Source organism: Sarcophilus harrisii, chromosome 3 (genome assembly GCF_902635505.1).
Source record: "Sarcophilus harrisii chromosome 3, mSarHar1.11, whole genome shotgun sequence".
Taxonomy (NCBI): Eukaryota; Metazoa; Chordata; class Mammalia; order Dasyuromorphia; family Dasyuridae; genus Sarcophilus; species Sarcophilus harrisii.
This window is the reverse complement of record NC_045428.1, coordinates 202,302-224,917: the sequence shown is the minus strand read 5'-3', so window position 1 is coordinate 224,917 and position 22,616 is coordinate 202,302. Positions and strand designations below refer to the sequence as shown.

Sequence of the window (22,616 nt, the reverse complement as noted above, 5' to 3'; positions counted from 1 at the left end):
CGGGGTCCTACAGTGACCCAGCCCCCAGCACAGCAGGCGCAGCTGGGCCTGGCAGACAAGAGGCTTCCCTTGCAAACCCACAAGGGACCTCCTGCAAGGATGGAGCAGGTGCCGAGCCTGTGCTTGGGCTGGTGGCAAGGAGGGCCCCACCGTCTGCTTGGCCCCCGGAGCGAGTCGTAGCTGGGAGTCTCGGGTGAGTGTCCCAGCATGGCTTTGGGAGCTGGTGGTTCCCCTTCCCCGGGCCCGGGAGCAGGGACATCCAAAGCCCCTCCAGCCTGGAGATTCTGTGTATCCCGCAGCAGCCCTGGGATTAGGGACCCTCCAACTAGTGGGGAGAGGGCACCCCTATCTGGGGACCAGACGCAATGGCAGCTGCTTCTTGCTAGCACATTTTGTAGGAGAGGGAAAAAAGAGGGACATTCCTTCTAGGAACTTGGAAGTCGAGGAAGTCTGCTCCCAGGCGTGGAGTGGCAAGTGGGAGGAAAGAGGACTCGGGATTACTTGTTGCTGACAAAGTGGAAGTGCGCTGGGCACCCATGGTACCCGGGCCCTGTGTCTCTAGGCTGCACACAGAGCCAGTCGGGTGGAAAGTGTCCTGGCGCTGGGCTCTGGCCCTCGGGGAGGCAGATGGAGGGAGATGGTGCCCCTGCCATCGGGCCCCAGCCCTCGGGGAGGCAGATGGAAGGAGAAAGGGAGGAACGTGCAGTGGACCCAGACAGGCGGCTGAGAACAGGAACGACACGGAAGGCCAGCAGGTTGCTGCTGGTGGGGATGCGGTCTCTGACTGAGGCAGATCCAGAGGAACCGGTGAGCCGCCAGCTGCCAAGTCAGAACCGAGTTTACATCCTGGCAGAAAGTAGGGCCGTCCTCAGCCCTTCCCACTGCAAACAGAGCAAGAGCTTCCTGAGTGTCCAGCGGGGAGGAGCCCTTCCCCAGATCTCCCTCCCAACTTCCATGTGCCCATGAACACAGGTTGCCTCCTTTATTTTTCCTGAACTCAGGTGCCTGAGTCTCCAGATGAGGTCATCGCCTCGTCAACTCGGAAAGTCTAAAGGACCAGCCCGGTCTCTAGCAACTGGGAAACGTGGCGGCTCATGGAGCGGAGGAGAAGCCGGCAGCTGTGGCGATCTGAAAGAGCCGGCTCTGGTCCTGCCACTGCAGGGAGCTCGGGTAAATGGGTAAAAGAGCCCCGTGGCTGGCTGGGTGTGTATTCTGGGGAAAAGGTGTGAGGGCTGCTTTGTGTGGTCACAATGTCCTCGCTCAATAAATGCCTCTCCCCAAACCCAATCGATGCTTGCTGGTGGATGGGTATTGAGGAGGACCTGGATGAGGGCTCATGAACAACACTGAAAAACCCGGACCTCCGAAAGTTGTCCTTGCGTCTCTGAACCCCGAGGGGCTGACGTGAAGCTCCAAAAGCTCAGACTCCTGCGTGCTTTGCTAAACGGAGCTGAACTCCGATTAATTGTTGAGGGAAAAAACTCCAACAACTCACCAGAATCCTTTGCATTAGGCTCTAATGGCCCAAAGCAAGCAAACCTCAGAGAAGCAAAAAGGCCTCTTTTGCTCAGTGCACTGAGATTTTAGAGAAGCAGACCAAGCCCGACCAAAACTAACTGGGAGGAACAAATGATTGGGAGTCTCAGGAAAATGACCATAAAAACCAAGGGTGAAGGGGGCTACGAAGCTGCATTATAAAGCAATGATGACCAAAACGATCCAGTAGTGTTTCTAATACAACCGAAACGCAGACCAGTGGTCAGATGGCCGGTCACAAACAACCCTTCATGGGCCACGAACTGGACTGTGCTCTCAGGACCAATCGTGAGGCTCGTGGCGGTTGGGACCAAGGAGAGCACAGCGGGACCTCGTCTCCGGGTTCCATGGAGTCCCGCCAGACCTCGTGCACTTTCTAAAGCTGCCCTGAGACTCTTCTCCAAATGGATGGCCACGGTCCAGTGAGTTAACTTCTCGGACTGGGGAAAGGAGAGCGGTTGTGTGGATTCGGAGTGAGGGAGGGACCGCGAGCTGTGCTTGTTAGGTAGGAAAATAACATTTAGATAGTGTTTATACTTGACCAAGTGCTTTGCAAATATCCCATTTATCCAAATATTTCTCTCACTTGATTCCCCCAGTAACCCTTGAGGCAGGTGCTGTCATCACCATTTCGTGGCTGAGGAAACAGGCAGACAATTTTCAGTTCGCCATTGTCTGAGGCCGGACTTGAACTCTGGTCTTTGGGTGCCATCTAGCTGCCTCTCCTCGCTGCTGAGCCAGCCGTAGCCCAATTCCCCTCGGTCAGGGAGTTCCTGGGATCCAGCCCCTTTTCTTTTCTGACACTCCCAGCACGCGTTTCCCGCCCCCCCCCCCCAGTCTCTTCCCCTTCCCATCCCATCCAGGGCTGATTCTGACATGCCCTCATCTCCCTCCATTTCCCATCACCCCCTCCTCTGAACTGAATACATCCAAAGGGCTGCCTGGAGGCCACCTCTCCAGTCTGGGAGCTCCTGCCGTTAGCAAAAAGCCCTTCCTATCTGTCCCTGTTCTCACTGTCACACGGGGCGGGGGGGGGGGGGGGGGGGGGAAGAACCCACTTTGTGCACCTGAAATCCCAGTGCAGCGAGACCCTTTGTTGTTGCCATTCCTATTACATTCCCACATCCTTCCCTTCTCTTGCCTCTGACCACCCACCATCCAGCCCCAGCCCACAGAAGATATCCCACTCTCCTCTGCCCCCCAGGTGCCCCTGCTCCTACAAAGAGATGGGCTCCGGAAGGTCCCATCTCAACTCCACAATTCAGATCAATTCCAGGAGCACTGGTAGCCCTGCCAGGGCAAGCGGCAGGCCCAGGGGGCGGGCACAGGGGCTGGACCTGGAGCCCGCTTCAAAAGCCCTTCAGACCCTCCTGGCCCCGGAGAGCTGGGAAGCCTCAGTGTAGCTGGAAAGCACAAGCGACTTTACTTCCCAAGACCAGCTCGGACACTCCCCTCCATCCTGCTCCCCATCTGTCCCCAGCCATCCTCCAGAGGGGGGTGCTTGGACGCTCAGCCCCACGGGGGAGGCTGCGCAGGCAGAGTCCGCTCTCCAGATAGGGAACAGGAGGCTCAGAGGTCAGTGACATGGCCCTGAGGTGGGGAAAGCGGGACGAAAGCCTGGATCCAGAACTCTGTGAACTGGCCCTCCTGCCCCCTCCCCGGGAGCCTCTGCCCAGCCTCCCCTCCCCGAGTCTTTGGGCGCAGGACAGCGGAGTGGCTCTGCAGGAAACTGGGCCCCCTGGGGGGGCACCCCAGACAGCAACTTGGGATCTTTCCAGGGAAGGGGGCAGGCCTCAGTGCCTCCCCTCCTTCCTCATTGGTCGCCAGGGCTCTGGCACGCAGTCTCCACATTACCTCATGGACATCCAAACTCCGTGGTCCCCTTTTACAGGTGGAGAAATCAAAGCTTGACTGCCCCAAGGACTGCCACTAGAATTCCAGCCCTAACCTAGCTCTGTTTACTCTGCCCTCCCCACCCCCTCTGGCAATACTTTGTTCCTACAGAGCTGCCATCTGCTTGTGACCCTGGCAACCTAGGCTCCTGAGAAGAGGTACCGGCAAGAGACTCACATGGCCCAGTCCTGAAGGAGGGAACTTGTCTGCTGGGACCGAGTCCAAACTCTGCCCAGCGACCGACCCTGCCCCACCCCGGTTAGCTGAAAGTGCCCCCCCCTAGCCAAGGTGTCCACCCCCTCCCCTTAGCCAAGGTGTCCATCCCCACCGTAGCCAAGGCGGCCACCCCCCTCCCCCTTAGCCAAGGTATCCATTGTGGTTTTTTTTTTTCCAAAACACAGCCAGGTGATAAAAGTTCAGATCTTTTCAGATCTGAGGGTCCAGGGTTCAAGCCCCACGTTGGGCGCCAAAATGTTGGTGTTTCTTTTCCCAAAACTAATGTGCCAAGAATCCAATAATAGATTTTAAAGTTATTTTAACAGTCTCAATGTGAACCAATAAGCACTGTATCAATTCTATTGAGTTAACACCAGGACCCTGACATCACCCTTGAGTTTTCACCTTGTTTCAAGTTGAGTTGACACTAGGATTCCAACAGTCCATGCCCCCCTTCGCCAAGGCATCTGCTCCACTCCTTAGCCAAGGCGTGCATGTGTTGCTGTCTACACTGGTGAAGGGTGTGCCCACTCTTGGGAAATCACAGATCCACCTGAGACCCAGGCCCCTTTGGGGATGTTGGAAAGCTCTGCTCCTGGCCCTTGCCCTGGTGATCAGCGTGGACTTGGTATCCCTCCATTGGTGTAGACTGACATCCATCCATTCCTCCTAATCCTGTGCAGAGAATCACACAGATTCCCTGGAGGAGCTTCATCCCCTGAACCGAGGCCTTTCTTGGCCTGTCCATCCTTTGCTTTCTGATCACGCGTTTCTTGCCCATTGCTCGTTGGTTGGCTAGCGGTCTGCCTGCCGGGGCCTGTGTGTTGGGCTGCTCTGCAGCCAGGCAATGTTGTGACTTTTCTGAAAACATGACGTCTCAGAAAATAAAGAGGTCGAGAGGGAGTGCAAAGGCTTTGTGAGCTCAGGGCAGAGGGAAAGCCGGGTAGAAACAGGAAGGAAAGATAATAAAAAGATCAAAGATAAAACAATACAACATACATAACAAAACAGAAAGCACCAGGAATTCACACAAGCTGCAGAGGAAAGCTTCCTGGGTCACAGGTGGGGGGCACCTGGGCTCACCTCAAAGAAGAGAAAAAGAAGATGGAGCTCCAGGTGGGTACATCCAAACACGCCGTGCTCCTCCCCCGGAGGGGAGAACTGGGTAAGGAAAGGACCCTATCTTCACATCAGAGACTGAACACAGACTGAGGCAAGAAAGGTCGATTTGAGAATCGCCAGTATAGAGGGACGCCGCCGGAGCCACTGCGGCTCACCCAGCCGCTGACTCCACAAGAGCTACCCACACCCAGAGAGAACCAGGCAGTGTGAATGCAGATTTAAGCGGACTTATTTCCACTTTTGTTGTTTTTTTCTCTCTTGTCCCTTTGGTTCTGACTCTTCTTTCCCAGCATAATGAAGCAGAAATACGTGTCATATGGTTGTACAAATATAATCTATATCAGACTGATTACACTTGAGGGAGGGGTGATAGAAAAATGACAAAGTCTCAAACTAGTAAGTTTAAAAAAAAATATTTTGTGTTAAAAATGTGGTGATGTGGACAGTTAAGTGGCACAGTGGAGAGTGCCTAGTGTCAAGAAGATTGGAGTTAAAATCAGAAAAATACTAGCTCTGCCACGCTGGGGAAGATCCTTCCCCCTCCATGCCTCAGTTTCCTCATCTGGAAAATGAGCTGGAGAAGGGAATGGCAAGCCCCCTAATATCTCAGGAAAACCCCAAATGGGGTCACAAAGAGAAAGACATGACTCACCACCATGGGGCCCTTTGGTTTTATTAAGTGTCGTCTGTGATTTCCTGATTGTGATCGAGCCCACTCCCATCCTCCTGTCCAGATCTGGCCTGACTCCGTGTCCAGCCAGGCACAAGGTCTGTGTATATCCAATTCAGTTTCAGCCCTTCACAGGTCCTCCCAACTGCAGGGCCGGTGCTCTGCCCACTCTGCTGTCAAGCTGTCCCCAGTCTGTTATTTAAGTCACTGTGACATCCCCACGTGGGAAGAAGCCGTTCATCGTGGACCCCTACTTTATTCCAGTCACTATTAATGCTTGACAGACTCCTCTCTGGGTTCTATATGTAATGCCGCCCAGCTGGGAGTTGCCCATTCTCAGTTCACTCACTTAAGTATGGCAAGTTAACTAAAAGTTCTCCATCCTTGTGCCTTATGGGGACTAAGCCCAGCAGGGCAACAATCACAACTACATGGAGTCCCCCAGAATGTTTCTATTGTTCCTCTCTTGGATCTTGTTTCCTGCAACTTGTTTTAGGGACTAGTTTTCCTTCATTATTCTCTAGTGTTCAACAGGGTACATATAAAAGCAGGCTTTCTGATCCCCATCTCATAAAGCTTTTTTTTTTTGTTGAATGTGCAAGACCCAAGAGCCGCCCCAACCCATTTTAAGTTGGTCTGCTCCCATCTCTGGCCCGGAACTCGTCCCTCGGAGATGCCACTCCCATTCTCAGACATTGCGCCCTCAGCCAGCTATGGGTCTCTCACGCATTCCTCAACCTCAGGTGGCAGCAGCGTGGACACGAGCAACCTCTCAATCACTGGCAATGGCGGGGTGCCTTCTGGAGTGTTGTGTTCAGGGTTCACCAGCAAGGGGCAGCTGTGGAGGGACTGTGTCTCAGACAATTTTGTACTATGGCCAGGTCAAAGGCTGCACCAAGGAATGCTCGCCACACTGCCCTTTACCAGGCGAGCTCAGATCCCAAGACAAGCAGCTGCTTCCTCCTTACCCCGTCTAGCCCATTGCCGCCCCCTTCTCTACCACCCTGGCGCCCTTAGTCTCATCTCTTTCCTCTCTTCTCCCCATCAAGCTAGAGGCTGCAGGCCTTCTTTGAGGTACTTGCCCTTCAGTGGGAGGAACATGGCTAATTCACCAGAGGCCATGGCTGAAATTCCACCTCGGAAGCTTCCTCTCCCCCTGTGGGAGTTTCCCTCTTGGCCCTTCCTCAAACGCCCCCACATTCCTTTGCTTTGTCTCCTCTCTGAGGACTGGCACTGCCGCTGCTGACTTACCCCATCAGACTTTTTCTCTGGCTTCTTCAGTTACTCATTTTCCCACAGCTACATCAGCCTTTTCCACGGCCCTCCCCAACCCTATCTGTGCTAATGGTGACGACTCCTTGAGATGCCCTCTGTTCCTTCCTGCCCAGGGAAGAGAAGGCCCAGCTCCAATCCTGCTGCCTTTGCTCCTGAGCTGCCCCCACAAAGTGCCCTTATACAAAATGTGTATGGTGTGTGTGTGTATGAGCACGTGTACCTGGAGGATGAGAATGTCTTCATTCTTCCAATCCCTATGTGTGTCATGGTGCATCTCCCCCCCCTCATTTTGTGGGGCTCTTAATAAGTGTTTCCCCGGTGATCCCCTGCAGTAAGGAAGCCTCTCAGATGTACAAAACAGCCCCTTCCTTCCCAGCAAACCCCTTCTATGCAACTCCTGGGCAGACGAAACGACGTGCCTCAGAACTGCAGGCACAGGTTGGCCCAACGGTCCCCCCCTCCTTGAGACGTCTTATTTATTTACTTCCCAAAGGTCTGACGACCCCACTCCACTGTACAGACTTTATTGTAACTGCTCAGAAGCATTCCTAGGTTCAATGATGATATTTCTACTCATACAGCACAGAGACCATTAGGTGTTTCACAAGTGCAATTCGTGGGAACCCTCTCAACACAACGTTTAGAAATGGGCAACAATCAGGACAGTGTGTCCTTAGACCTGCCAGCCTCCTCCTGTTGCTCGGTTTGAATTGAAATCTGGCATAATTTCCTTGCTTACAGTGCGCCTCACCTCTCTGCCCTTTGCTGGAGGGCTGCCCCACCTTGCCCCATTCTGCCCGACTCAGGGACTTGTTCACACAGACCAGAGGAGCTCAACGCCAGGTTGAGCTCAGGGTCTGCTGTCAGACCAAGCAGCCTCCCTTTGAGTCACTGTGACAGCCTAATTCACTTTTAACCAACCTGACCTGCAAACCCAGAGCGGCTGACCCTGGCCTCGGGCGCTCTGGGCCAGCAGGGACCATGGACAGTGGAGCTCTCACCTCCCCACTGGAGCTCCCCTGCTCTCCCTAAGCTCAAAGTGGGGGCTGGCTCTGAGACCCGAGGCTTTCAGAGCGCGAGGTGAGTGCTCTTCTCTGGCCGGACTGGGAGAAGCCGAGCCGGGAAAGCCCAGTACTAGGAGGGCCCCAGCGCCGGGAGGAGCCTGCGGCTGGGGAGAAGCCCCACTAGGAGGAGCCCCGAGCCCGGGAGAAGCCCCGAGCCGGGAGAAGGCCGGAGCCCCGGCAGGGGGCCCGGCTCAGGGTCCCGGCTGGGAGGAGAGGGCCCCCGGGCCGCGCGCTGGTCACTCCATGCCTGCCCTGGAGCTTTTCTGCGCCACCTCCTGGGTGACGCTGCGCAGCCGGCCCGCGTACTGGGTCAGGAGGGTCGTCATCTCCCGCAGGCCCGGGGGCCCGTGCACGTCTCCGAGCCCGTTGAGCCAGTGCAGCACCTTTCTCAGCCGGGCCTGAACCTCCTTCTGGACCTCGAGCTCGGCCAGCAGCGCGCGCCTGGCGCCGAGCTCGGCCCTGTACCGGGCCTGCAGCCGCTCCACGTCCCGCCGGAGGCGGCCGAACTCCTCACTGCTCTGGGGTGCTTCTCATGGCTGCGGTCCTCGGGCAGGAGCGCGGTGGGGGGGAGGCTCAGCACCAGCCGCAGCAGCGCGCGCTCCATCTTGACGAAGAGCCGGTCAAAGCGCTCCCTCATGAAGCGGAGGAAGGCCTCGGTGCTGCTGCGGACCTGGACGGCGCTCAGCGCGCAGCCCGGGAGGTCGCCGGCCTTCCTCAGGACCACCTTTTCCACGGCCGCCATGACCTCGAACAGATAGTCCTGGAAGGCGATGTAGATCCTGAGCACGCACGTCTGCGGCGTGAACCCGAAAAACTGAGTCTCGTACAGCAGCGGGTTCACGGACATCTCGGCCGGGCCCGGAGGCGCTGCCTCAGCGGCGGATCTGGGGGGGCAGCGGGAGGCGGGCGTGAGAGGGAGAGCGGAGCGGGGGGCGGAGACAAGGCCGGGCCCGCCCCCGGGGGCCCAGAGAACTCCGGGCAAGGCCGGGCCCGCCCCCGGGGCCCCCGAGAACTCCGGGCAAGGCCGGACCCGCCCCCGGGGCCCCAGAGCCGGGCAGGCGGGACCCGCCCCTGGGGGCCCAGCCGGCAGGCAACCCCCGGGCCCCAAGGCCGGACCTGCCCCGGCCCCTGAGAACCCGGGCAAGGCCGGACCGCCCCTGGGGCCCCAGAGCCGGGCAAGGCCGGACCCGCCCCCGGGCCCAGAGCTCCCGGGCAAGGCCCCACTCGGAGCCCTCCTGACCCCTCACGGCCGTGGGACAGAAAGCGGCCCCTGCCCCACCCCTGGGGGTTAGGTCCTTCCACTTCCCCAGCGCCCTCCCAACCCTCCCCAACGCCCCGCCCCTCCCCACAGCGGCGATGGGCCGGGCTCCGCCTCACCCGCCCTTGGGAAGCGCTCCCTCTTCCGGGAAGGGTCCGGGCGGACTCCGAGTGCCGGACGCCGCTGTTCCGGCCCCTCTGGCGCCCCCGGGCCGGCGCTCGCACCCTCCCAACGTACGGTGACAGCGCGAACGCGGCGACGCCGACTCAGCTGGGGTCCCGGTCCGGATCCGCCCCATCCGGAAAGCGCGCGCCTTTGCGCCCGCAGCTGCCTTCAAACTTTCCCCGCGCACGGCTTTGCCTCGCCCCCTCGAGATCGGCATCCTGCAGAGACCAATGAATGAGACTCATTCCGGACGGACCCTTTATTCCACCAATAAGACTCAGGCGAGAGGCGAACGGGCCCGCTGGTTGGCTAAGATTGTGTTCCAGTTGGGACACGGTGATTGGTGACCTTCAGGGTCGAGACGGGACGACGAGCGGCGGCGGGCATTGATTGGCTCATCCAAGCGGCGCTCGGCGTGTTCCGCGAGGCATTTTGGGATTGCTGTCCATCAGAGGCCTCCCATTGGCGGCGCTCGGAAGCTCGAGGCCCGGAAGGAGGCTTCGGGTGTCCCGCCCCCGGCGGCGGAAGCGGAAGCGGCGGCGGCGGCGGCGGCGGCGGCGGCGGCGGCGCCGCGGGCGCGCGGGGCGGGGCGGGGCGGGCGGGGAAGATGGCGTACCAGAGCCTGAGGCTGGAGTACCTGCAGATCCCGCCCGTGAGCCGCGCGTACACCACGGCCTGCGTGCTCACCACGGCCGCCGTGGTGAGGGGGGTGCCCGGCGGAGGGCGGGGCGGGGTCGGGGCCTGGAAGGGGAGCCGGGCGGGGGCCGGGCCGGGCCGGGCTGAGCCGGGCTCCGAAGGCGGCGGAGGCCGGGCCGCCCGAGATGGGGCGTCCGCCTGACCGGCTGTCTCTTCTTCTCTAGCAACTAGAGTTGATCACGCCCTTCCAGCTCTACTTCAACCCCGAGCTCATCTTCCGGCACTTCCAGGTGAGCAGGGGGACGGCGCGGTTGCCATGGTTCCGCTCGCCAGACGTGCACTTATTAAGCGCCTGCTGCGTGCCGGGCTGGGCGACCCCGGTCCTTGCCCTGGGAGGAGCCGCGCGCTTCGGGGCGGGGCTTCTCCTGTAGTTACTTTGTATCCTTCCCCGGGCCAGAGCGGAGGCCCGGGAACGGCCTTGCCAGGGCCCCGGAGGACAGCCCCCCTCCCCGTCCGAGAGGAAGCGCCAGCCTCGGGAACCGCCTCTGAGGCCCTTTCTCTTTCCCGTGTTACAGATATGGAGACTAATCACCAACTTCTTGTTCTTTGGACCCGTTGGATTCAACTTTCTATTTAATATGATTTTCCTGTATCCTTTATCTCCCGCGCCCGCCAGATGGCCAGAAAGCCCGCGCTCTGGCTGTTAGCGTGACTTTTGTAGACGTTGCCCTGTCAGTCATGGAGCACTGATTAAGCGCCTACTGTATGCTGGGCATTGGGGGTAAAAAACGGGACAAAAGCCATTGCTGCCGAGCAGCTTCGTGGGGGGGACGCGACCTGCCGATGAATGATTGGGGGGGAAGGGCGAGCAGGGCTCTCGGGGGACGGTGGGAGCTTAGAGACGTGAAGAGTGGAGCAGGGGGAGAATGCCCTGGAGCCCCCGGGGAGGCAGGTCACAAAGGGGTCTGAAGGACAAGCAGCATTTTGAATCTGGAAGCCATTGGGAGCCCTGGGAGCTTAACCAGCAGGAGCTGATGAGATCAGACCTGAGCGTTAGCAAAATCCCCTTGGGCGGGAAGACGCCGGCCCCGTAGTGGCCCAGGGGCGACGTGATGGAGGCGGTGAGAGGAGAGAAAGGGCCAGAGCTAGACAGCGAGTTTATGCCTCAAGACAGTAGATCTCGAAGCACTGGATGGAAAGCTGGAGGCCCGAGTTCGAATGGGGAAAATGTTCATCTGTAAAACAGGGTAGCTGTGGCTTCCAGGTTATTTGCAAAAAGCGCCTGGTCCACCCCTGACACAGTAGATAATTATCCCACAGGGTAACAGTGATACAGTAAAGGGCTTTTAGCCAAAGAAACGGGGGGAGAGGAGAAGGTAAGGAGAGGCTGGAGACTCGGAGTAAGCTTCTCTTCTGAGGGTGAGTGACTGCCCTGGAGAGCACTGGCTGGAACTCTGCTCACAGGAGACTGGCTCCTTCGAGGCACGAGGACAGACCCTTCAGGACGTCGGCGGTCCAGCCGTGGCTGCCTCTGCTCTGGCTCTGATTCTCGGCAGCCAGGTGGGCGTGAGCAGACCCCAGCCCCCTCCTCTGTCTTGGAGCCGTGCTAGGAAAGGAAGGAGGGGCTGCCAGGAGTAGGTGAGGTCGTAGAATAGCGTGGTGGGGGAGCGGAAGCTCCAGAAGGGTCCCTCACAAGGAGGAAGGCAGGAAGGGGGCATGCCCAAGCCCTTCCCCAGGGGGTCAAAGGAGAGGCTTTGAGGAAACCAGGTGGGAGGAGGAGCCAGGCCTTCACCTGAAAAGGAGGAGGAGCAACAGGAAGTTCAGGGCAGGGTTAGGGTCCGCTGTGCCCCGCCTCCTCAGGCTTTTCCTGCCAAGGATGGCCCGAGCCAAGTGGCATAAGGAAGACTCTAGGTCCCCTCGGCCCACTTGAAGCATGCCGGGACTAAGACACACAGGAGCAGCCCTCTCTGGCTCCATCTGGGGAAGCTGCGTATTTGGGGCCCTGGAGTCCTCCAGTGTGTTCCTCACGTTTGTGTTTCTGGACAGTTTTCTTTTTCCTGACTCCACCTTCAGATACCGTTACTGCCGAATGCTCGAAGAAGGCTCTTTCCGAGGCCGGACAGCAGACTTTGTATTTATGTTCCTTTTTGGGGGATTCTTAATGACTGTATCCTTGCAGCTGGAAGGAACCCTGAGAATTTGTGCAGACCCTCTTGTCTCCTGCCCCTGCCGGCCCTTCCAGGCTTGGATGGGACCTCCAGGGGCGCATTGGCTATGAAGCGGCCTCTCTGTAACCTGGCCTCACATCTGTCCTTCGCCCCACCCAAGGCCCATACTCCAGAGGGGCTGCATCATGACAGAGGCCAGCCTGGAAAGAAAGTCTGCTCCTGGAAGGGCATCATGGGGGGAGAAGGCCCCCCGAGGGCCGGGAGGAGGGGGAGGGAGGGACCCAGAGTGTCCGACTGCCCTGCTGACCCCCTGGCTGACCCTGGTGCTCTCGAGAGTCATGGCTGTGCTCTGGATTCTCCCTCAAAGTTCCCTTGCCCCCTAGATTGTCCACCTGCGATGGTTTTCCTTGACGCCTGCTGCTAGCTTTTCGGTTTGTTCGTGAGTTTAGTTTTCTTGGGCCAGGCCTTTACTATCATGCTCGTCTATGTGTGGAGCCGAAGGAATCCATATGTTCGCATGAACTTCTTTGGTCTTCTCAACTTCCAGGCCCCCTTTCTGCCCTGGGTCCTTATGGGTTTTTCCTTGTTACTGGGCAACTCCATCATCGTGGACCTCCTGGGTAAGAGACCCAGGCTGTGCTTTCCCCCCAGAGTCTGTTCTCTCTTGGCCAGGTCCACAGGCAGCACAGGCCCGGTGTTTCATCTCTCCCCTCTTGTTCTCCCTTTGTTTTGTGGTTGACTAGGAATTGCAGTGGGACACATATATTTTTTTTTGGAAGATGTATTTCCCAATCAGCCAGGGGGAGCAAGAATTCTGAAAACACCTGCTCTTTTGTGAGTACTCTCTCGCACTGCTTCGGGGGTTCCTTATGGGCAGGATCACACCAGTCATCCCACTTAGACTGTGTCAAATGGGGAAGGGGCCATTCGTGCCGGGATCAAGGGATGTAACATTGGAAGGTGGCGTGGGGTAAGAGCCACGACCTCCTTCCTAGGAGATGCTGGCTGGGAGACCCATAGTCCAGGGGGAGGGATCCTTCTGACTGGGAGTTCCCTGCACTGGTGAAGTCACTGGATCGGGGGAAGATAGATTTCCCAGAGAGTAAATGTCACCAGTGATGCTGGTGGGGGCAGATGGAGTCTGGGGGCACTGGCAGCCAGGGGAGGGGAGGGCCCTGCTCAGAGCTTGGCCCCCAGGCTGGGGTCCTGATAGGAGAGTGCATTCAGGGCCCCTCCACAAGTGGCTGGACCATGGAGGGAGGGAAGGGGGAGAGCCATCTCCAGGGTCTCGGGGCATTAGCAGCGCTGGCGTTAGTCCAAGGGTCCATGAAACTGGCAGAGAGAAAGTCCAGCATGAAATTTCATTAGGGAGGAATGTAGTCTTCCATGTGAATGCCCCCAAAAGAGAAAACCCCAAGGATGAGGTGGGGGTGGGGAGAGCAGGACCAAACACTAATCTGGGTTAGGGGCCACTGTGGGAGGGGATCAGGGAGGGTGGAGGTCAGGGATTCTTCCCCTCTCCCTCCCCGCTGAGCCCCTTCTTCCAGCTTCATTTGTCCAGAGGTATGGTCTGAGGCAGCCAGCATCCAGGGTGGGCAGCCAGAGCGGGATGGACTTGGGTTGTCACCAGGGGCCTGCACAGGCTGTGGGGATACCTGGGGACAGTCGGGAGTGGCGCTCGGGGGCTGGGCTGGGCGGGTCTGTCAGCCTGGGATGTTGGGGCTGGGAACTGGCCAGATGGGCTGGGTGAAAAGTGTGGCTGCCTCCCTTCCCAAGGCACCTTGCCCCACCCTTCCAGCGCCACTGCCGGGTGGGCCCCAAGGCCGCGGGTTGGAGCGCCAGATGGGTCATTTCTGTCGTCTGTTTTTAGGAAGGCAATTTTTGATACGCCGGACGAGGATCCGAACTACAACCCCTTACCCGAGGAGCGGCCGGGAGGCTTCGCCTGGGGCGAAGGGCAGCGTCTCGGAGGCTAGGAAGGCGGCACCGAGTGCGAGATCCCCTGGGCAGGAAGGACTCCACGGAGATTTCCTGGGGATGCTTTCACTCTGTGTTTCGGACGTGTGGACACTCTCGGCGGCCTCCAGTTTTAAGTCCAGAAGCACTTTATGCGGCGACCTGTCTGTGGCCCGCCCAGGAGACCTCTCCAGTGGCTGCCCGTGTCTCTCCACTCTGTTTACACTGGTCCTGAAAGCATCACCCGCGGAGCCAGAGCCTCAGAGGAGCCGCACGCGGCCGGCTCCGGACCCCGTAGCCGCTGACACGCAGGAGGAGGCCGAACTCTCTCCCTCGTGCTCCTTGGTGGGAGAGCTGCCGTGCGTGGATGGTTCCGAGAGGACCCCAATAAAACTGAATTCATTCTCTCTCCCTGGACTCCAGCCTCTCTGTGTGGTCTTTTAAGGTGGAGTGCGCGTTGCGGTGCTCCCCTGAGCCGGCTGTGGTGGACCGTCTGGAGCGCAGTCCCGCTGCCCTGTGGAGAGCTCGGCTCGGGGGGGAGGAGGGGCCGGGCCCCCCTCAAGGGCCTTCGCGGCGGTGCTGACTAGCCTCTCTCCTCCCTGGTCCTGCCTGACTACTCCTCCTCTGTCTTCGCTCCTCCGTGGTCCACGTCCCCTGTGGGAGTGCGCTTCTAAGGACCCCTTCTCTTCTCCCTCAGGTCTTCCTGGGTAAGTTCACTTCTGAGAAGACTGTCCCCTTGAGGGACCCCTTTGTGTCTCCCTGTCCCCACCACCCCTTGTGCCTCCGCAACATCGCTGGAGGTGGCATCTCCCATGCGACCGTGGATCTCTTGACGTCTTGCTGGGTCAGGGACCAGCCTGTAGCTTCCAGGGCCTCTTGGAAGCTCTTGCTCGGAGGCCCAGGCCTGGGGGCTGCGACCGACCACGTCTTTCAGCACCTGCCGTTCCCCATAGGAGCGTGGCAGAGGCTCTAGAGCCCATCAGTGTTCCCTAAGTTACTCTGCAGGGGTGTAGGTCTCCCCGAGGAACAGCAGACTCGTGGCAGGGGTGGCTTTCATGTTTGCCATGCGCTCAGGCAGCCGTGGGATCCCTTTTCCAGAAGGCCTGGAGAGGACTAATGTCCACCTTAGGAACAATAGATGACATTTCTCTCGATCCCTGGGAAATCGCCTAGAGAGATGCCCCCCTTCCCCCCCTCCCCCCCATTGACCTTGGGAGTGTTGGGAGACCAGTGACTGGGCTGGTGATGGCTGTGGCCCGTCCTTAACATTTCTGTGCTTTCCTGACATTTCCTGCTTACGTTCCAGTCTATAACTCCTTAGAAATTGGGTTGAGGCTTGAAACGGGTGAATCTGACAGATGGTTCTTAGTATTCACTTCCTCCACTTCAGACTGGATTTGGAACTGGGAGCCCAGGCTCATGTAATTGTAACTGCTGGGGGGAAGGGAGGGGGGAACAAAGGGAGAAGGCTCGCCTCTTCGGGCCGGCTTCTTGGCGCCGCTTCCACATTCAGAGACCCAGACCTTTGTTGCCTTCACGTAAAGTCAAGGGGGCTTCAGGGTTTTACTGAAATGAGGGATTTCTTCCTGTCTCCAGGGACAGATTAAATATGGGGCGAAAAGAACTTGGGTTGTGGAGAGATGGAATCCATTGTGTTCAACCAGTCCCCCGCTGACCTCGGGATCTGGGGCCATGCAGCGGGTGGGCTTGATCGATCCCCCCATCCCCACCAGGCTAGCCCTGTAGCAGTCACACGGCCGAGTCCCTGACTCTGTTGAGATTGGTGACGCGGTTTTGGACCAGGGATCTTCCCTTCCAGAGTTTTTAAGGGCTCATCTTGCCCCTCATCTCCTCACCTCATTGGGGGGACGGGATCTGCTTTATCCATATTAAATAGCATTCTGCAAGATTGCCTCAAAGGCATTCCTTGGACCCTGACTTGGTTAGCCCCTTCCCCGCCTTGTAGGTTTGCTAAGATCTCTGAGGCTCTCCATGAAGGCTGGCTTCAGTGCTTGCTCACGAGAATCTGTCTCCATATCTATCCCTGGGCCTGGGCTCTGGGTCCTGGGGACTCTGGCCTTTTAGGAGAAGCCTAGGATTGCACCGCCTGTGGCCCCTGCACTTCTCAATACTGGCCCCTGCCCTTTGTTCTTAGCTTGCAGACAGGTGCGGGCCCTGGGCTTGAACTTGGATTCTTCTGGTTGGTTCTTGCCTCTGGGACTGGGGGTCTTCCCTTTCCTTCCAGAGCCTGTAAAGGGCTCGTCTTGCCCCCATCTCCTCACCTGATTGGGAGGATGGGAGTCTGCTGCCGGGGAAGGACCCCTCCTCAGCACCGTTGCTCTGAGTGCCCCCCATCCTCTTCAGTCATTTCGCTGCCTTGGAGCGACAGCAGCCAAGCTTCTCGAGCCCAGGAGCTGGTCTTTGTTCTGCCTCTGCTTGCCCACGGCTCACCCAGAGCCCTGGGCCTCCTGGTTCTTTCCCCTCGAACCCCAGTTTTCCAGAGCGTGTCTCAGTGAGGCCTCCTGCCCGCACTGGGGCAGACCCCAACAGAAGGCCGAGGCCCTGGGCACCTCGAGGTCTGGGAGACCCCGGGCCTTTCCCAAGCTCCGGCGTCTCGGGGTGGTTGGCTGCAGCCGGGGTGGGGGGCTTGGTCCGTCTGACACACTCTGCCCCTGCTCTCTTTTTCCATGTCTTCAGGCCTTCCCACCAGGAGACCTGGGGGAGGTGAGGCTGCAGGAAGGGTCTCAGGCGCCACGACACCTTTTCTCAATGGCGTAGAAACAACTGGTTTGCTGCAAAGCCGCTGCCCTCCCTCGCCAAGGCTTGGGACGTCCCCAGCGCTCCTTCACTATGTAAAGTGTTTCATTTCCATCCCCTTCTCCATTGTGGCACTGTTGGCTCAGAATCTGTCCAGCAGATTAGGGGCATGTGCCAGTGCTTGGCTCGCCATGGGTCTGCACCGCGGCCCCCATTCAGAGGCACGATTCAGGATACTCAGTCCGTCCTGTGTGTGTCTGACAAGTAGGCAGGGTTTGGCCTTAGTTTAAAGACTTGCAGCCTTCTACCAGGAAGGAAGGAAAGAATGGAGGAAGGGAGGAAGGAGAAAGGGAGAGGAAGAAGGAAGGATGGAAGGACAGAAAGTAAGAAGAGATGAAGGGAAAGAAAGGAGGGAAGAAGGAGAAAAAGGAGGGAGAGAAGGATGGAAGGAATTTTACATTTGTCTCGTGATAATTGAGACGGTCTTGATAAAACTGAAGTTCCCTTCCAAATCTACCCCTTCTACCTCCAAAGATGAAGCAGAACCAGTCAGCCCGAGCAGGAGGCGCGCCGACCCCATCCCGCCGCATGCGCCTGTGTCCCCCTGTGAGCGTAGCATCCCCCTCCCAGCTCCCTGTTCCTTCAGGCCAATGAGGGAGGCAGCAATTAGGCAGGCTCGTCTGTCCTTTCCGTGGGCAGCGCTGCCATTGCTCTCGTGTCTGGTGCTTCTCCTTACTAGTGGCAGCTTCTTGGGGTTCCAGAAATCTCAGGCCTCTGAGTCCCTGTGTGTTGTTTCTTGCAGCGTAATGCGTGCCATAGCTTTACATGGTAGTTGATCCCCGGGGGGAGGGGGCTGCTCAGTTCCCAGCTCTTTGCTACCACGGAAGGTTCAGTAACGAATGTCTGGGTGTCAGGCTTTTGTCTGTGACCTTCTGTACCCAGCGGGACCCATGTCACAGACCTTTCAGCCACTTCTGCCATCCTTCCAGATCATTCCCCACCATGGGCAGACCGGCGTGCATCCCTCCCAGCTCCGCGCAGGGCTGTGATGAAAACCCAGGGTTCCTCACTTGGCCATTTCTTTGTTTAGTGCTTTGGGGGCCTTCCTTCTTGTCTGTAGTTCACTTCCCCCCGAAAATCGCCCATCGCTTTTACCTGCTGGGTTTGGAGAGCAGCTCTCGGGCTCCTTTTTGTGAGGATGAGCCCTTTGTCCGAGGTGCTCCTCCCTTTCCTCGTGCTGGCTGTGGACACCATCCCTGCCAGAGTTTTGTGTTGTCTTCGCCATCTCCTCTACCCTGTGTTTTGTCAGAGTTCTGCCCTTAGTGCCGATTGTGGAAGCCGGCTTCCTCGCTGGCAGTCTGGTTTTTAAAGAGACCCGGAAACATTCCCTTCGTTAGATGGTGTCAGATCCCGCCGAACCCTCCTGCTGCTTTCCCGACCTCAGGGTTCTGGGCCGTGTCCATCCTGGCCAGTGCCCCCTAGCTCCCGCTCCTCCCATGTCCTGTGATGGTACCCGTGTTCCCCATCCTCTGTGCCACAGACTGAGGGGCTTCACGACTGTGCCCCAGACTGGTGTCCATGCGCTGTGACAGCCATTGTTATTGAACTCCAGACTCGGAAATTAAACGTGCCCCAAAGAACATTCATATGAAAAAGAGGATTCCGACTTGCAAGTTGTCTGGGTCACTCAAGGAACCTTTTCCTTCCCCACACTTGTGGGCAGTCCCCCATCTTTTCAGTTTTAATTTTTGTCCCAGCTCGTTGTCCAAGATCTGTGAAAAGTTCTTTTATCAAAAGAATCATTATCTCCATGTTATTAACCCTTCATATTTTATTTCATGCATTTAAAAATTATTCTGGGAAGAGGCCCCAAGATGTCCCCTACCTGCCTGAGTCAGCTCCATGAAGCCAAAAAGGGGCCTAGGGGTCCCGTTCACTGGCCTTGGGCACTTTTCTGCCTCCTTGCCTGTGGGCGCAGGGAGGAGGCGCATCTGGGTGCTTGGCTGCAAGGGTCTCCCCCCCCGAAGGGCAGGGAATACCCTGGGTGGCCGGAGGGCTCCCCACTGTCTACCTTTTGGTGTCTGGTCTTTCTCACTGTTAAGATGACCCAGGAAAGAGCAAAGGTGCACAGCCTTTGGAGGAAATTGTTCCCAGGGGGCCGTGCGCTCTGCCAAGTCCTGCGTTGGCCAAGCACCTGACGATGCATGTGGGGGAGGCCGTGAACGTCCTTCCTGGGTCCTCACAAGCGTTTCACCTCCATGGCTAATTCTTGCTGTTATCTAACATTCTTTCATTGGCTTTTTGGTTTGGGAAGCGGTGAGATTTAATGTTGGTTCTTGGCGTGTAAGCCACAGTTGGGTTCCTAGTGGTCTTTCTGCAGAGACTCAGCACTGGTAGGAGAGAACCTGCTGCCCCCTGACTCAGGACCCCTGCTGAGACGGCAGTGCCCCCAGAACGTGGCAGCGAAGCTTTGGGTCACGGTTTTTTCTTCTGTGTCCCTGGCACTTAGCATGGGCTCTTGATTAGTGGCCGGCAGTTGGGAGTCCTCGGCCATCTCATTTCCGACTGCGTCTCCACTGGGCAGAACTGGCCGAGCTCTGGAACTGGACACTGAGCCCCCCTCCCCTGCGCCACCCTTGGGACCCACTTATCTTCCCCTCACTTGGTTCTATTCTCAGGGTCATGGTTAGACCTGCAAGGTTCTGGAAGGCCATCTCAGCCAGCGCCAAAGCCTCAGTCACACTGGAGCAGGGCCATCTGACGGCCTTGCAGACCCCCTATGGGCGCACCCACTGGGCTTTCAGGGAGATTGCCAGTGACCAGACCTTCTTGTCCTTCCAGAAGTGCTCCATGGGGAACCCCCACCCATCCGGCTGGACCACAATTCAGCTCAGCAGCCCCCCCCGTTCAGCTGTTCTCACGGTGGTCCGGCCGTCAGCGGGAACCCCTCCACACCTGAAGGATTTATTTTGGGGAAGCACAAACAGACATCCTGGCAGCTGAGACCCAGTGCTCCCGGGCCTGCCTCTGGGGCCCAAGAGCACTCACTGAGCATCTTTTCTGTGTGATGGGCCACCCAAGGCTTGGGCATGGCCACTGGAGTGGCCCTCTTGGGACGTGGGCTCCAGGCCGCATGTGGCCCTTTGTCCTGAGTCCTGGCTGCCCTGCTCCAGCAGATGCAGCCCAGGAGCGTCCATGGCCCCCGTCGCTGACGATCCTCGGTGGCTGCAGCCGGTCCTGCCACTTCGGCTCCTTCCCATCTCCAGGTGTGGTGCGGCTGTTCCCCCGGGGCTTTGTCCACTCGCTGGTCACTGACCAGAGGGTCCTGGGGTAGCTGCCAGAGGAATCCTTGTTGGCGGGCCCTGGGGGCCCATGCCCATGTCCCGAGGAGCCACTGGAGGAAGGTGCCAAGTGGAAGCCCGGTGAAAAGCACAGCCCCGAGACACACCCCCTCCTACTCCTCCCTGTGTGACCTGGGACATTCTCTCCTCTGCCCAAGGCCCCTGAGAATCAGCTGCCAGCTGGCATGGAGCCTTGGGTAAAGGCTGAGCCTGCCACAAGCCTGACGTCCAATGCCAACCAGGGGCCCTGCCCCTCTCTGGGTCTGTTTGTCTGGCAAGGCTCCCTGGTCCTGCCCCAAGTGTGCCTGGTTTTCCCTCCTTGGCTATTTCCAGGTGGGCCAGCCTTCCGGGTGCCCTCGGGCAGAACCAGGCCTGGGGCTGGAGCATCCTCACTATGTGGGGGCTTGCCTTTGTATTTATTTCCTGGGTGCGGCTTTGTCCATAGAAATGCCCCCTCATCCTATGCCCTCCTGGGTCCTTGCTGGAACTCGCTTGCACTTTTCACAGCTTGGCCCAGCGTGAATTTGTGAAATCCCCTCTTCTCCCACCGTATTGACAAATGGAGGTCGGCCACTAGAAGCCTCTGCCCCCTTCGCCTTGGCACCAGCGGCCCCCACCCCAGCCAGCCCCTCCCTTCTGGTCTTCTCTAAGAGCGCACCCCATCCATCGTCCCTTCCCTTCACCTTCCAGTACACCCAGGTCTTGCCTCCGTGGTTGACCGGCTCCTCACGCCGTGACCCCCCGCTGTCTCCCCCTCGCTGCTCAAGTCCTGGGAATGACCCGCCGCATTCTGCCTTGTCTCACTGCCTGCTCCCCTGTACGGCCCCGTCCTGGGCGGGGACCGACCCCCTGGTCTCCTGCAGCCACCTCTTGTGGCCGGTTTCAGCCCCCCTTCTCTGACTCTCCACAGCTTCCCCCAGGGCTTTGGGGGTGAACAGCAAGTCCAAGATGGCGTCCGAGCACAGAGGCGCCAGCCAGGGACGGGACGCACCGGACTGGTAAGGATACCTCCCTTTGCAAAGGGCTGTAAGCAGAGCAGATGGCAAAGGGAGAAGCCGGGCAAGGAGACCCGCTGCCTGGGGCCCTGCAGGGATGGGGGACGGGGCCAGGAGAGCAAGTGTCACTGCTCAGTTTCCCAGAAGCCAGGAGGCCCCCACCTTTCATTTGCAAATAGCCCAAGTCTGAGCCCTGGTAAATTTGATATCAGAGTTGGAGTAAGACTCTGTTGGTGATTAAAAGTGGGAGCAGAGAGCTGCTGGGGCGGGGAGAAGACATCCTTAGCACAGATTAAAAAGGTGTGCTCAAGGGAGACGAGCCAGGAATCGGGGGGTGGGCCCAAGGGAGACCCCCAACAAAAGTAAAAGGGGAAGCAGTTGGGTCAGCAGAGGCTGCTGCGAACTGCGGACAGAGAGAAGCAGAGGAACGCTTGTGGAAGCGTCGTCCTGGCACAGAGGCATGAGGGGAGGGGCTGCCTCAGTTTATCCGGTCAGTAAGTGCCAGGCCCTGTGCCAACCCCTGGGGCTAGTCTGCCCTCCAGGAGCTCACAGGCCAAGGGGGGAGAACCTACAGGATAAGCAGGAAGTAATGAAAAGAGGAAGTGGGGTTTTGGCTGGGGCTCCTGGCAGGGCAGATGGCCAGAGAATGGCTGGAGCTGTGGCCCAGACAGGAGGCTGGGGGCGCGAGATGGAGGGTTAGGATGCTCCCGAAGGGCTTGGAAAACGAAACAGCGTTTTGTGTTTGCTCCTGCAGGCAATAGGGAGCCACTGCAACTGAGCTTGTTGAGCTCCAGCCCAGCTCTTGGGGCAAAAAGAGTATCAGAGCTGACCTCAGGAAATCAGACCCCAGAAGGGGAAGGATCAGACCCAGCAGCAGCGGCTTTGCAGGGTCTCCCCCCCGCCATCCCTCCCCGGCTGGATGGAAGGGCTGGCCATTGGCTGGACAGAGTCCCCTCCCCTGGCCCTTGCAGGGAATTTGAGCTGAGGAGCCTCCTTAGTGTGACCCCTGCTCCTCTGCCACAGGATGGTCATGATAGGCTGGATTTCTGGCTTCTCCCCGCTGTCAGTCATCTCAGACAAACGGCTCACCCAGGAGGACGCGTCACACTGGGTGCATGTGCAGTCATGGTGAGGAGGAAGCCAAGGGGCCCCTGCCTCTGGGGACTGAACGAGAAGGGTGCACCTGCCAAGGGACCCACTCAGCAGATGGGCGGCACTCGGGAAGGGGAGCGGGGCAGCAGGAAGTTGCCAGCAGGAGGGTCTTGTGGTCCTCGGCTTCCCTCCTGCCTGACTTTTGTGCTGCTCTTCCCACTGACGCTGCAGTGCTCCCTCTGTCATTTTAGTAAATGCCTTTGTTTTGAGCTGATTGTCTCCGCTGGCTGACTGTTCTAAGCAAGCTCATGGGGGCTCCTGTGTGCGAGTCCCACAAGTCTGGATGTGACCCATGGTGCTCCCCGCCCTGTCTCCAGCCTGTGACCTCGTGAGGACCAGTAGGAGAGGCTGGCAGTCCCGCACCATTTCTGTGGTGAGCGTGGCCGGGCTGCCATGTGCCGTTCCGCCTCCA

At 58.5% G+C, this 22,616-nt stretch overlaps 2 protein-coding genes across 2 annotated transcripts; one reads left to right on the top strand and one right to left on the bottom strand.

Moving 5' to 3' along the window:
• Nucleotides 1-7,848: 7,848 nt before the first annotated feature.
• On the bottom strand, nt 7,849-8,699 carry MIS12 (MIS12 kinetochore complex component). The gene is given in 2 exon segments (XM_031957339.1): nt 7,849-8,302; nt 8,305-8,699. Coding segments are annotated over 2 exon segments (609 nt in total). The 5' UTR covers nt 8,624-8,699; the 3' UTR covers nt 7,849-8,012.
• A 1,068-nt stretch (nt 8,700-9,767) lies between these two features.
• Nucleotides 9,768-22,413, top strand: DERL2 (derlin 2). The gene is made up of 9 exons (XM_031957337.1): nt 9,768-9,899; nt 10,060-10,125; nt 10,411-10,484; nt 11,909-12,002; nt 12,428-12,623; nt 12,747-12,837; nt 13,874-14,666; nt 20,968-21,055; nt 21,807-22,413. Exons 1-7 carry the CDS (start codon nt 9,807-9,809, stop codon nt 13,977-13,979), a joined length of 720 nt encoding a protein of 239 aa, XP_031813197.1. The 5' UTR covers nt 9,768-9,806; the 3' UTR covers nt 13,980-14,666; nt 20,968-21,055; nt 21,807-22,413.
• Nucleotides 22,414-22,616: the final 203 nt, after the last annotated feature.